Source organism: Erythrolamprus reginae, chromosome 8, assembly GCF_031021105.1.
Source record: "Erythrolamprus reginae isolate rEryReg1 chromosome 8, rEryReg1.hap1, whole genome shotgun sequence".
Classification (NCBI taxonomy): domain Eukaryota; kingdom Metazoa; phylum Chordata; class Lepidosauria; order Squamata; family Dipsadidae; genus Erythrolamprus; species Erythrolamprus reginae.
Window position 1 is genome coordinate 19,490,648 of NC_091957.1, and position 15,384 is coordinate 19,506,031.

At 43.6% G+C, this 15,384-nt stretch overlaps 1 protein-coding gene across 2 annotated transcripts in view; it reads right to left on the bottom strand.

Annotated features, from left to right (window-relative positions):
• The window catches only part of PRKCZ (protein kinase C zeta), a 97,316-nt gene that overhangs the window by 15,319 nt on the left and 66,613 nt on the right, over positions 1-15,384 (bottom strand). The window contains exons 8-13 of one of the 2 annotated variants that reach the window (XM_070759119.1): positions 12,888-13,019; positions 11,860-11,941; positions 10,182-10,234; positions 7,720-7,908; positions 7,303-7,400; positions 1,471-1,557 (exon numbers count right to left, since the gene is read on the bottom strand). In XM_070759119.1, coding sequence (XP_070615220.1) covers positions 1,471-1,557; positions 7,303-7,400; positions 7,720-7,908; positions 10,182-10,234; positions 11,860-11,941; positions 12,888-13,019 — 641 coding nt within the window. The remainder of the gene's footprint in view (positions 1-1,470; positions 1,558-7,302; positions 7,401-7,719; positions 7,909-10,181; positions 10,235-11,859; positions 11,942-12,887; positions 13,020-15,384) is intronic. The other variant, XM_070759118.1, reaches the window with a different exon arrangement.

Here is a 15,384-nt window from a genome sequence, read left to right on the forward strand (position 1 = left end):
AGTATAAAATGCACCAGATTATAAAACACACTTTAGCTTTTGGGGAGGAAAATAGGGAAAAGAATCTGCTTACCAGATATTCATCTGGTTAGTTTCTTAGTCTGGTACAACTTCAGCATATTATTTGATCCCCTAGTTAGGGCTTTAAAAAAACCATATTCAGAGAGAGTAACAATGAAAGAGCTTGCAAGCCGGTAAGAGCTGGGAGCACTGTTAGCACCTGGTTAGGGTTGGGAAAAAACATTTGGAGCAAGTAGAGCAATAAAAAATCCCTACAAAGATAGGGTTTGGAAAACATTCCTGACAGAGAGTAACAATGAAAGAGCTTACAAGCGGGTAAGAGCTGGGAAGATCGTTGGCACCTAGTTAGGGCTGGGGGGGGAAAGCTTCGAAAAAAGCTACATTCAGTGTATAAGACGCACCCTGAATATTCAGCCTCTTTTAGGGAGGAAAAAGGTGTGTCTTATACTCCAAAAAATACGGTAACCTGCCTTCTTTGGAGGGCATGCATACTTGTGAATACCCACACATCTTCTAATCCAGCTACACTGCATAAGCTCTCAATGGACAGTGGTACCTCAGTACTCATTGTTAATTAGTTCTGGGAAGTGTGATGAGTACAAAAAACGATGAAAACCAAACAAACTTTTCTCATATTGTATAATGTAGTGAGTCGCAAGGCAGCCGACAGCGACACGTTCTAGCTTGTGTGTTGAGTACGAAACAAACAGTGAGTATTTGGGCAAATTTTCCACATCGAAATGCGTCGAGTATGAAATTCGATGAGCTTCAAACAGTTGAGAGCCAAGGTACCACTGTATAGCAAAGCTGCTTCATTTCTTTATCCTGGTGGGTGATAGTATGTTTCTGCTTGTACACAGCCTATACGCTAATAAAATTCGTCAGACGTCCGTACAGCAGTAACTTGGCTGTATTTAAAACAAATAGAGGTCAACAAGGAATAACATCTTGGATGAACACTATGAGAAAAAATAGAAAGAAGACAAAGGAGTGCAATCTTGGCTCTGCAATGGAGAGATTAGCAAAGGGGAAAAAAGGAGGAGAACACCGTGTCTTCAAAATCTAAAGGACTGGTTTGGACAAAACTCAGCAGCACTTTTTTGTGTGTTTTTGATAAAAACAGGATCATCAACATGATTGTCAGTGTTTGATGATGGATATGGGAGGAGGGGGAGGAGAGGAAGAAGAGGAAAAAGAGGAGGAAGAGGAGGAAGAGGAGGAAGAGGAGGAAGAGGAGGAAGAAGAGGAAGAGGAAGAAGAGGAAGAAGAAGAAGAAGAAGAAGAAGAAGAAGAAGAAGAAGAAGAAGAAGAAGAAGAAGAAGAAGAAGAAGAAGAAGAAGAAAATTGTACATTGTTTTGGCCAGCATTCACACACTTAGTAGAACTGTATTGAGACAGAATGAGACAGAGGGAGGGAGGAGGAAGGAAGGAAGGAAGGATTCACACTACCTTGCGTGTTCCTCTGGCAGCTTCCTTTGCCGTTGCATATGAAACATGAGGTCACCCCCATTCACATATTCTATAACAAGAAACAACCTGAAAATAGAACACACAACTTCTGTTAGTCAGCAGATTGTCTGTATAGTGATGGTGGGAGCGAACAGACAAAATATCGCGTTGCTGCTAATATGCTGTGAACACCACCCTTATTATGTGTACCTCCTAATGAATCTTGTGCGTACTTCATAATGTTTCACTTCTCATCCAAGAACCCTCTTCAGTTGTGATTGAAGTTCTAATGGACTGATCCATTCTCTGCCATTCAGTCAGAACTGAAGAAGCTTCTTGGACGAGAAGCGAAATGTCTTCAAGGGAAAACCCAGGAAAGTCCAGATGCCTCTTGAAAAAGCATTCTCTTTGATTAACTGTCCTCTCCTGCTCAGTTTCAATCTTTGTCAGCGGTCATTACAAAGATGGCAATTTCCCCCAAATTATATTACTTTTGAAAATATTTTACAGCATCAAATGTTGTTGTTGTTGTTGTTGTTGTTATTATTATTATTATTATTATTATTATTATTATTTATTAGATTTGTATGCTGCCCCTCTCCGTAGACTCTGGGTGGCTCACAGCAATAATAAAAACAATGTACAACAAATCTAATATTTAAAAATATCTAAAAACCCCTTATTTAAAAAGCAGGACATACACACAAACATACCATGAATAAACTATATAGGCCTGGGTGAGATGTCTCAATTCCCCCATGCCTGACGGCAGAGGTGGGTTTTAAGGAGTTTACAAAAGGCAAGGAGGGTGGGGGCAATCCTAATCTCCGGGGGGAGCTGGTTCCAGAGGGTCGGGGCCACCACAGAGAAGGCTCTTCCCCTGGGTCGACGTTTAGTCGATGGGACCCGGAGAAGGCCAACTCTGTGGGACCTAACTGGTCGCTGGGATTCGTGCGGCAGAAGGCGATCCCAGAGATATTCTGGTCTGATGCCATGAAGGGCTTGTTGTGACATCAGATGCCATGAAGGAAATGTTGTGACATCAGACCCGTGCTAAAGACCAAGCCTAGTTGAAAAGGATGATTGCTGAAACTTCAGACATTCAAATTAACAACCAAGGCTGTTTACAAATTAGCTATTCAGGGAAGGATTTTCTAACCTTCAGAATCTATACCAGTGATGGTGAACTTTTTTGGTTAGTGTGCCAAAAGGGTGTATGTGTATATTATTATTATTATTATTATTATTATTATTATTATTATTATTATTATTATTATTATTTTTCTGCCGCCCCTCTCCAAAGACTCGGGGCAGCTTACAACATACGATAAAAACACAATAAAATACAGTGGTACCTCCACTTGACCAGGTTCTTAAGTAGAAAGGTTTGTAAGAAGAAGCAATTTTTCCCGTAGGAATCAATGTAAAAGTAAATAATGTATGCAAACCCACTAGGAAAGAAATAAAAGCTCGGAATTTGGGTGGGAGGAGGAGGAGGAAGAAGAGGAGGAGGACAGTCACTGCCAAAGGAAGAAGGGGAGGGGAATTTAAAAAAATCCAAAATTTTAAGGCTTAAAAAAAATAAAAAGAGGGACTCTGAGGCAGTGAGGAGGAGCAAGCACCTCCCATACACTGCGCCAGAGAGAGAAACCCAGGGGGAATGGCAGGAAACTGGCCGGGCCTTTGTGCCACTCTCAAATTTCCTGGGAAATTTTTCCGGGCTCGGGTTCTTAAGTAGAAAATGGTTCTTAAGAAGAGGCAAAAAAATCTTGAACACCCGGTTCTTATCTAGAGAAGTTCTTAAGTAGAGGCATTCTTAGGTAGAGGTACCACTGTACAAAGATAAATCCAATTAATTAGCTAGACAACTAAGCTAAAATCCCTAATATTTAAAAAAATCAATCGTACACATTCAGACCTCAGCCATGCAAACATTCATCGGGCAGGGGCCCTGAGATCTAATTGCCCCAAGCCTGGCGACATAGATGAGTCTTAAGTGGGGGCAGTGCGAATCTCTGGGGGGAACTGATTCCAGAGGGCCAGGCACGTGCCCACTCTCATTCCCTCCCCCCATGCATGCACACACTCCCAAGCTGCCCCCTGCACATGTGCACAATCCCCCCCCATCCCCGCTCATATGCACAGGATGGTGAAAAAACGGCCAAACGGGCAAACCGGAAGTTCAGAAAAATGGAATTCCGCTTTGCCTGTTGAGCTGTTTTCCACACTCGGGAGGCTTCAGGGAAGCTTCCCTGAATCGTCCAGAGGGCAAAACAGCCTTTCCTGAAAACCAACTGGCTGGCACGCGCAGGCATGTTGAAGCTGGCGTAGGGCAAGGCCTGATGCACACGTGCCATAGATTCACCATCCTTGGTCTATACGACAGTCCTATATTTTCTTTTAATTAATAAGAAATATTGTTGGGAATGTTTTGATTACATGGTTTAAAAATCCAAGAGAGAGGAAGGAGAGACAGACAGACAGACAGACACACAAACACAGTTTTTAATTATTAGATTTGTTACAGTTTTTTTTAGATTAGTTAGTTATTAGTTATTAGATTAAATTATTAGATTAGTTACAGTTTTTAATTATTAGATTTGTATCTGTATTGTTCCATTGTTGTTGTGAGCCGACCCGAGTCTTTGGAGAGGGGCAGCATACAGGTCTAATTAATTATTAATTAATTATTAATTAAACACACAAACACAGAGAGGGAGAGGGAGGGGAGAGAGAGAGACAGACAGACAGAGGGGGAGAGGGGGGAGAGAGAGGGAGAGACAGACAGAGAAAGAGAGAGGGAGGGAGGAGAGACACAGAGAGAGAGAGAGGGAGGAGAGACACAGAGAGAGAGAGAGGGAGAGGGAGGAGAGACAGACAGACACAGACAGAAGGAGGGAGGGAGAGAGAGAGAGAGAGGAGGGAGGTGAGACAGACAGACAGAGGGGGAGAGTGGGGAGAGAGAGAGGGAGAGAGAGACAGACAAACAGAGAAAGAGGGAGGGAGGAGAGACACAAAGAGAGAGGGGGAGAGGGAGGAGAGACAGACAGACACAGACAGAAGGAGGGAGAGAGAGAGACGAGGGAGGAGAGACAGACAGACAGAAAGACACAGAGGGAGAGAGAGAGAGAGGAGGTAGATGAGACAGACAGACAGACACACACACACACACAGAGGGAAGGAGAGAGAGAGAGAGAAGCTAAATTTACCACACACCAAAAAAGAGCCAAAATTGTTTCTCCATCTAAATGATGCTATCCCGATGTAATAGAAGCCCCATTAATAAATAAACACTCTCACCCGGCATGCCAGTGCAGCCTCTAAAAGAGAAACAACTAAGAGCCTTTTAATTGTCTGCATTGCTGGCCTCTTTGGTGATTTGTTAAATGTGCACAATGGGTTTTAAAGCCTTTGTTTTGGGATCAACAGATCAATCAAGTTACTGCTCCCCCCCCCCCCCCCGGGCTGGGAGGAGGAACTCCAAATGCAGTTCTAAATATCCTCCTTCTCTTTCTAAACAGGTTGGGGCTGTTGACCCATCACTGGCTTCAGGAGAGAAAGCAATGCAGAATGGGCTTCGTGGAGAGAGAGAGAGAGATCACTTCTGGCTACTTCTAAGATGTTTTTCCCTCCTTAATCAAGAGGTCTAGTTGACCTTGACTGATCATCACCAAGAAAAGGAGGGTCAGACAGGGTTGGTACTTGGAAGGGAAGACTACCAAAAAAAGCCTGCCCTGAAGGGGATCTTCTCACCTCTCTCAAACACTCATTCATTGTGGGCTCTTCCTGCTGGGGAAGAACTTATGGGCCCCTTGGTGAGTTTCATTACCCAACTAGGTAACATTAACCCAGTGGTCCCCAAACTACGGCCCGCGGGCCGGATGCGGCCCACTGAGGTCTTTTAACCGGCCCGCAGCAGCACACGAGATTTTACCGATCGATATAAGAGGGAGAAATAGAGAGGGAGAGAGAAATGAAGAGGAGAGATAGAAAGGGAGAGAGAGAAAGTGAGAAATAGAGAGAGGGGGAGAGAGAGAAAGTGTGAGAGATACAAAGAGGGAGAGTTAGAAAGAGAGTGAGTGAGAGAAAGAGAGAAGAGAGAGAGAAAGAAAGAGAAAGAGGGAGAGAGAGACGGAGAGAGAAAGGAAGAGGGAGAGATGGAAAGAGAGAGAGAGAAAGAGAAAAATGAGAAAATGATGGAGGGAAAGAACGAGGGAGAGGAAAATGAAACAAATGAGAGAAAAGGAAGAGGGAAGAGAGAAGTGGAGAGGAAGGAAGGAGGGAGGGAAGGAGAAATGGAGTTTGTTGATTTAAATTTAAATTTACTTGTTAATAAAGAAGTATAAATTACTTTATTACTTAATTATTAATTACTTAATTACTTATTACTTCTTTATTTTAAATATTGTATTTGTTCCCATTTTGGTTTTTACTTTAAATAAGGTATGTGCAGTGTGCATAGGGATTTGTTCATAGTTTTTTTTTATAGTCCGGCCCTCCAATAGTCTGAGGGACAGTGAACTGGCCCCCTGTGTAAAAGGTTTGGGGACCGCTGCATTAACCCTTTCACCTATTTAAATGTTTCCATCGTGTCGTTCCCCCCTTTCCCTTCTGTCCTTCAGACTATACAGATTGAGTTCATGAAGTATTTCCTCATAGGTTTTGTTTATTTTATTTTATTTTATTTATTTGTTTTGTCCAATACACAATAATACACAATGAGGTTTATAGAGGATATAATCAGGTAGAATGTATTAAAGGAAGAATAGAGGAGAAAATAAAGGAGTAAAAGAGATAGAGATAGAAGAGAAGATATATGGGATATGGGAGAGACTATAGGACAGGGGACGGTAGGCACTCTGGTGCACTTATGCTTCAGACCTTCCACCATTTCTGTAGCCCGTCTTTGGACCTGTTCAATTTTATCAATTTTTGTAGGTGAGGTCTCCAGAACTGAGCACAGTATATTCCAAATGGCGTCTCACCAGCGCTCTATAGAGCAGGATCACAATCTCCCTCTTCCTGCTTGTTATACCTCTAGCTATGCAGCCAAGCATTCTACTTGCTTTCTCTACCGCCTGACTGCACTGCTCACCCATTTTGAGACTGTCAGAAATCGCTACCCCTAAATCTTTCTCTTCTGAAGCTTTTGCTATACCTCATGACTCAGTCAAATGAACTAACAAATGAAACCTTTCCCAACCTTGGATCTTCATGTCAAGCCAAGACAAAAACAGAAGCACATGAGTACAGTAATACTTCGTCTTACGAACCTAATTGGTTCTGGAAATAGGTTCGTAAGGTGAAAAGTTCGTAAGACAAAACATTGTTTCCCATAGGAAACAATGTAAACGTGATTAATCTATGCAAAAAGAAAAAATATATCACAAAATGGCGCTTCGCTGGCGCCGCCACCCGGCTGTCACCTTTTAACACAGCCGGGGGGCTTCTCGGCGTTCTCCCGAACCCGAACTTTTCAGGTTCTGGTTCGGGAGGCCGCCGAGAAGCGCCGCCGCCCGGCTGTCACTTTCTGAAACAGCCGGGCGCTTCTTGGCGGCCTCCGGAACCCAAACCCGAACTTCCAGGTTTGGGGTTCAGGAGAACGCCGAGAAGCCCCCCGGCTGTTTTAAAAGGTGACAGCCGGGCAGCAGCGCCCAGCAGAGCGCCATTTTGCGATCTGCGGTGGGTTCGTAAGCCGAAAAAAGTTTGTAAGAAGAGGCAAAAAAATTCCGAACCCCGGGTTTGTATCACGAGGAGTTCGTATCACGAGGTACCACTGTATTTCAGTTTTGCTTTGTTCTGTTTTTTTAAAAAGAGGATCTGCTTACTTACCGACTTGTCGTTTGGAAACAGGAATGTAAGCCAACTAGAAAAGGGTTACTGGATGCCTGCTCAAACACATGCTTTTCGGTTTGCACCCAATCAATATCCTGAAAGAGAGTAATTGGAGAATCCAAAGGGATGCTATAAAACAGGCTGCTAACACCCAAGGCCACAGACTAACACACAATCCCTCAAAGTTTTTAATAAACATTAATACAGTTATAGATTTCTCATTCCTCTTACAAAGTTTTTTTATATATCTATATATTATTTTGTCTGATCAAAATAAAAACTGTTTTACGTTGGGGTTTGGCAAAGGTTGGTAGTTTTAATCATATTAATATAGATTTTCCCCCCTCCTCCCTCCCTTAGAACCCAGTAAGCTCAGCAAGATTAGGCTTGGGATGTGTTGAAGCAGCTTCTTACCTCATCGTCATGGACTAATTCCTTCTTTACAACTTTCATTGCATAAATCTGATCATTCTTTTTCAACCGCACTAAAAGAACTTTGGCATAGCTTCCTCGTCCAATGACTCTGATCAAATCAAAGTCCTGAAGGCCAAGCCCCTGAGAGATCTTGATTCCATCCATTCCGTCAATAACTGGCTTGAGTTCCTATACAAAGAAGTATGGAAGAAAACACATTATGAAGTTCCAAAAAGCAATCAGAAAGGGAACATAGAAAACAGAAAAACAGGGAGGGAGCTTGGAGGTCTTCTAGTCCAACCCCTGCTCAAGCAGGAGACTCTATTCTATTTCGGACAAATGATTCTTCATCCCTTATCTATTACTCTTCAGTGATAGAAGCACCCACAACTTAAGGAGGTACAGTACTGTAAACTGTTCCACTGATTAATTGTTCTCATTATCAGGAAATTTTCTTCTTAGTTCCAAGTTGGATCTTTCTTTAATGACCTTCCACCTGCTACTTCTTGTCCTGCCCTCAGGTGCTTTGGAGAATAGAATAGAGTCAAATAGAATAGAGTAGATTAGATTAGATTAGAGTAGAGTAGAAAAGAGTAGAATAGAGTAGAATAGAATAGAATAACAGAGTTGGAAGGGACCTTGAAGGTCTTATTGTCCAAGCCCTGCTTGGTCAGGAAAACCTACATTGTTTATCCAACATCTTCTTAAAAACTTCCAGTGTTGGAGCATTCACAACTTCTGGTGGCAAGCTGTTCCACGGGTTAATTGTTCTAACCGTCAGGAAATTTCTCCTTAGTTCTCAGTTGCTTCTCTCCTTGTTTAGTTTCCACCCATTGCTTCTTGTCCTACCCTCGGGTGCTTTAGAGAATAGCTTGACTCCCTCTTCTTTGTGGCAACCCCTGAGATATTGGAAGGCTGCTATCGTGTCTCCCCTAGTCCTTCTTTTCATTAAACTCGACAGGGTTTTTTCTGAATGCCATCACTCTGCTAAAGAAATAATCCCCTCAACACTGTCAAACTATTCACTAAGGTTGCACTGCTATTGCTACTAGTTTTTTCTCATCATTCCTATCACCCATTTCCTCCCAGTTATGACTGTAACTTGTTGCTTGTATCCTTAAGATTTTTATTAATATTGATTGTTTCCTCACGTCTAAGAGCATTGGCACCAGAGACAAATTCCTTGTATGTCCAATCACACTTGGCCAATAAAGAATTCTATTCTATTCTATTTCTATTCTAGTGAAACTGGACAACCCCATTTCAAGAACCATGTAATATATGACCAAATGCCTTGCACACGTCCTACCCTGCCTTCTTAGGTATAATTACTTTTCTAAAAGAAAAATAAATGGGTCTGGCAAAACGAAGTCTCATAGAACAGGAAGCGCGTAGTGAAAAGGGAATTCAATACCAGTTCAATATCAACATCATGTAATTGTGATACTAATAACATTCCATAATTTCCTCGCTTGATTTGCGGGGACGACCTTTAAATAATTGAGCGTTTTTAGTATCGGAATCTCAGGATGTCCTCCTTCAAAATCATGCTTGATTGCTATTAGCTTTATGGGTTTCTTATCCTATTAATACTACCCAGCTAAAAATAGGATCTTTTCCATCAGAAAATCAATGTACTAGAACCCCTGACCTAGAGAAATCAACTGGCTATCTTTTCTTAGTTTTTAGGTGGCTGTTTAAGACCTGTTTCTTTAAAAGACCCTTTTATCACTGAATGTCCTACTCCCTATGTTCCCCCTCCTCCCGCAAACATACTTAAAGTACAGTGGTACCTCTACTTATGAACTTAATCCGTTCTGTAACCAAGTTCGTAGAAAAGTTTGTAAGAAGAAGCAATTTTCCCCATAGGAATCAATGTAAAAGCAAATCATGCGTGCGGTTGGGTAAACCAGAGGGAGAGTGGAGGCCCTGTTTCCTCCCAGGAGATTCCTAGAGAGGCCCCACAGAGGCTTCTCTCCGCCTTTTCCGGCCCTGTTTCCTCTCAGGAGATTCCTAGAGAAGCCCCATGGAGGCTTCTCCCTGGCCTTTTCCAGTTATAGTTTCGGAGGCTCGGGTTTGTAAGTGGTAAATGATTCTTGAGAACAGGCAAAAAAAATCTTAAACATCTGGTTCTTATCTAGAGGCGTTCTTAGGTAGAGGTACCACTGTATTTGTAACTGCCCCCTTTTTGCCTAATTATGTATTCCAGACTGTACAGCCAATCAAGGGGTTTTTTTCCCCAGTGAGATGTGCTGAGATTATTCTTCAGAGAAAAATATAAATATGAAAGAAGAATGGAGAGAATAAGACCAGTGTTGCTCAACCTCATGAACATTACGATGAGTGTGATGCTTCAGGATTCTGGGAGTTGAAGTCCATGTGTTAACAGCTTTGTCTAACGGACTTGCTACAATTAAATAAAGGGTTGTATTAATGCTATAGTGAAAAAAAATGAGACCTACCTCAGAATCATCTTTAATATTATCGTGTTTCCGAGTCGAAGAAATATAAGATACTGCAGGAGAAAACATACAAAACAGAACCATAAAGCAAACATATCAGCATTTTAAAAATATCAAATAGCAGGCAAAGATAAGAAGATTTATATTTAGCCGGCCAAGTTAACCACTCAGTGTCACCTTGTTCAACTGCCTTATTACAGTACAGTGGTCCCTCGAGTTTCGCGATCTCGATCTTCGCGAAACGCTATATCGCGAGTTTTCAACCCGGAAGTAAACTCCACCATCTGCGCATGCGTGCCCTTCCACGCATGCGTAGATGGTGGAGTTTCCCCGCCGGGCAGAGGCTTCCCTGGGTCTTCCCCCTCTTGCCCCGGTAAGGCGCGAGCAACGGCGTGGGCGGGTGGGCGGCACACGCGCGGGGAAACCCCAGGGCCGCTTCTCAGCTGAGAAGCGGCCCCAGCAACAGCGCGGGGGGCGGGCGGCACGCGCGCGCGGGGGGAAACCCCAGGGCTGCTTCTCAGCTGAGAAGCGGCCCCAGCAACAGCGCGGGGGGGCGGGCGGCACGCGCGCGCGGGGGGAAACCCCAGGGCTGCTTCTCAGCTGAGAAGCGGCCCCAGCAACAGCGTGGGGGGGCGGGCGGCACGCGCGCGCGCGGGGAAACCCCAGGGCCGCTTCTCAGCTGAGAAGCGGCCCCAGCAACAGCGCGGGGGGGGGGGGCGGGCGGCACGCGCGCGGACAAGCAGCAGCAGCGAGGCGGCGGGGAAACCCAATCTTCGGCTCCTCGCTGCTGCGGTGGAAATAAAAACACCATCTGCGCATGCGCAGATGGTGTTTTTACTTCCGCACCGCTACTTCGCGACAAATCGATCATCGCGAGGGGTCCTGGAACGGAACCCTCGCGATGATCGAGGGACCACTGTATAGGAATTTGGGAAGGAAAATCTTTTAAAAGGCATTTCAGTACACTTAGCCAATATCTTTTTGTTTTATGTACACTGAGAGCATATGCACCAAAGATGGCCAATAAAATATTCTATTCTATTCTATTCCTATTCTATTCTATTTTTGCAGAAATTATTTCTTTTTCTCTGTGGTGAATGACCAGCTAGATATCCAAAAAAATATGTCATTGGGTCACCTTAACTCTGCCCAAGAAAAAGCAGTGCCGGTAAAACAGCTTCTGCACATGTGCAAAAGCAAAAAACAAGATGTCAGTCCCTATGGCGCCACCATTAGAGACGGTTAAGGGGTGTGGCCAGCCAGCGATTCCTCCCAGTTCAGTGAGCAGGGGGGAAATTCCCGCTACCGGTTCTATAGAAGAGCAACTCCCCTCTGATCGAAGCGGACTGTGGTTGAGGCTGGGTTAGATCGTTGGATCCCCCCATTCCTAATTTTATACTTTCAACTATCACGTCACACTGATGAACAGTCCCTGAATAAATCCAGGAATAAACTTTTATTCTAAATAATTGATTTTGCCATTGGGCTTGGCAAGTGGCTCCACAGCTGTTTTTCCTTCTTCTGCATGGCCCCCTTGAGAAGCCTATCAATTAGTCATTGTCCTTCGGGATGTTTTGAAGTTTAACAGTGCGAAATGGGGAGGGGGGAATCCCTGACAGGGCATACTTTTTTCTTTTTTGCAAAAACATTTCTAGACTGTAAGGGAAGCCGTACTCACTTCCGTCCGTTTCTTCTGTGGCAATGTCAGCTTCGTCATTCTTATCATCTAAGTGAGGTTCCTGGGAAGGCATCACAGAATCCTATAAGAATACGGATCCATAAAGAATTTTTTTTTAAAAAGGGGGGCAAATTTTGTATAATGGGCCAGTTCTCTTGAAGACCAACCAGGAAATCCATCAAGAGTTGCCTTGCCAACTAGAAGCTGGCGAAAGCTGTACAACATAGTTCTAGCATAAACCGATTTTCCGTTTATGAATTAGCGCGCATAGCTAAAATAAGCCCATTTTGCTGTATTTCACAAATAAATGCAAGCAGGAAGATATTTCTCTTTTGAGACTCTTTGAGGTAAGGAGTCACCATATAGAGCAATAAAAAGTATATAAAGCTGCAACGTTTATGTGGAAAGAGCTTAAGACAAAAAAGATATTTTATTTTCTCAGTTCAGAATCGTTGTGTTTTTTCGTCAGGAAAGATGAACTACGGCAGTGACGGTGAACCTTTTTTTTCCTTGGGTGCCAAAAGAGCGTGTGTGCATGCTATCGTGCATTTGCGAGTGCCCACAATCATAATTCAATGCCCGGGAAAGGCGAAAACAGCTTCCCCTGCCCCCCGGAGGCCGGAAATGGCCTGTTTCCCAACTTCTGGTGGGCCCAGTAGGCTTGTGTTTTACCCTCCATAGGCTCCAAAGACTTCCCTGGTAAAAATGCCTTCCCCCATCCCCCTGGAGGCTCTCTGGAAGCCAAAAACGCCCTCCCAGAGCCTCCGTGTGAGCTGAAAATCAGGTAGCTGGCACACACATGCAGGTTGGAGCTGAGCTAGGGCAACGGCTCGCGTGCCAGCAGATTTGGCTTCACATGCCACTTGTGGCACCCATACCATAGGTTCGCCATCAATGAACTAAGGTGTGGTTTATCCCACACACAAATCAGATGACCTCCCGAGCGTTGAAAGCGGCATAACCTCCATCCTGTTATGCTCTCCTTCTAACGCAACCCGGTCAAAGCTGTGGGCAAGGATCCAACTTACCATATGCCTTTTGCAGGTCAGTGGGACAAGAACGTGACAACGTTTATGGACCAACAACTTGCAGTTGATGCACTTGTAACCTTGTCTTCCCAGACCCCATATCCTTTCACTGCACTGGCCACAGTATGCTCTCTGGAACACAAAAGGAAGCACTTTGAAGTGACACACAGGCCCCCAGATAAACAAAACCACATTTTGAAAGCGAAAACAACAGCCAAAGGCTTTCGTTGCAGGATGGATACAAAGCTTTCCTGATATCCATGTGGCCTCTCTGATGGTCAACACAGCATTTCAATTTCAGGCTGGATTGTTTGTTAGTCTAGCACAATGTTTCTCTACCTCGGCAGTTTTAAGACGGTTGGACTTCAACTCCCAGAATTCCACAGCTAGCATGCTGGCTATGGAATTCTGGGAGTTGAAATCCATCCATCTTAAAGGACAAAGAAGGGTTTTCCCATCATCTCCTTCTTAAACCTTTGAACTAGAAACACCAATGCCAAATCGAGCCAACTTTTGAACAGGAAGCAGATAATAATAGAATAAATAGAACAGAATAGATTAGATTAGTTTTAGATTTATTAGATTTCTATGCCGCCCTTTTCAACTGACTCAGGGCAGCTTACAACAGAAATAAATACAAATACAAACGTGTAAGAAATCTACCGGTAATATTAAAAAAATTCTAAAACCCCATTTTCCTAAGAAGCAATCATCCACATTCATCCAATTAAATTAACCATTCATGACATTGGCTGGAGTTAATTCTTAACACTCGGGGCTTCCATGCCTGCTGGCAAAGGTGGGTCTTCAGGACCTTGTGAAAGGCCAGGAGGGTGAGGCCGGTATGAATCTCCCGAGGGACTTGGTTCCAAAGGGCCAGAGCCACCACAGAGAAGGCTCTTCCCCTAGGCCCCACCAGACAACATTGCCTGGCTGACGGGACCTGGAGAAAACCAACTCTGTCGGACCTGAACGGCCACTGGGACACATGAGGCAGAAGATGGTCCCATAGGTAATCTGCTCCTAAGCCATGTAGGGCTTTATAGGTTCAACACTTTGAATTGCATCCAAATGTCTTCGTCTTCATTCTTTCTAATCTTCAACAAACTGAAGGAGACCCTTTCATTTTCACCACTAAAGTATCCTGAATATGATGATTCAGGACAAGTGTTTTTGAGTGGAGAAGTAATTTCTGCTTATTCTTAACCTACCTAGCTTGTAAAGTCTACCAACTTCATTCATTCATTCATTCATTCCATTCATTTATTCCATTCATTCATTCCCTTGTCTTACCGTCCAAGTGACTCTGGAGTCCTTTTAATTTTGGTTGGTTGATTGGTTATTGGTAGATAGATAGATAGATAGATAGATAGATAGATAGATAGACAGACAGACAGACAGACAGACAGACAGACAGATTTATATGCTGCCCCTCTCAGAGGACTTGGAGTGGCTTACAACATATCGAGAAACACAATGTAGAGTACAAATATCTAAATATCTAATTAATTTAGCTAATTGAATTTAAAAACCCTCATAGCACTTAAAAATCACTCATTCCCATTCAGCAGCAGGCATACCTACACTCGTCAGCCAGGGGGCTAGAGTCTAATGGCCCCAAACCTGGTGACACCAATGAGTCTTTAGACTCTTACGGAAGGCGAGGAGGCTGGGGGCAGTATGAATCTCTGGGGGGAGCTGATTCCAGAGGGCTGGGACCCCTACAGAGAAGGCTCTTCTCCTAGGTCCCGCCAAGTGACACTGTCTAGTTGACAGGACCTGGAGAAGGCAGACTCTGTGGGACCTAAGTGGTCGCTAGGATTCATGCAGCAGAAGCTGGTCCTGCGAGTAATCTGGTCCAATGCCATGTAGGACTTAGCTAGCATTATATCCATTTTATATAAAATTTGCAATGCCAGTTGAAAAACAGTCAGTAAAAAACAAATTCATCAGCATATCAAATCTTGGTTTGCATGCACCGAAGCCAGAGTTGTTTGCTCCCTGGCATTTACAGCAAGGGAAGGAGTTCATTTATTTTCCTATGCCAAGAGATAGAAAAAACTCTTCACGTAATAATAATCTGATAATAATAATAATAATAATAATAATAATAATAATAATACTACAGAACAATAACATGTTCTGCATTAACCAACAGAAACCACCCTGTCGAGCAATTACAAAATGCAAGGGACAGAGTTTGCAACGGGAAAGGAAGGGAGTGGGTCAACCTGAGAACGGAGACGTGCATCAGATCAAATTGTAATCACGGAGGACTATTTTTCCCCCTGAAGGAGAGATGGGTTGTTGTTGTTGCTTTTCAGGTCACCGGTCGAAGTAAATGCCTTCCCACTGTTAAGATTGTGAGAGAGGCTTAAGAAAAATGTTGCCTCTTGACCAGAAGTGTGCTGGCAGGCTCTAAAGAGGGTGATTAGCTTCTGAAGCAGATAATGTCGTTTCTGCTTTGATCTGTCCCCTTAAAAATCCTGTTGGGTAG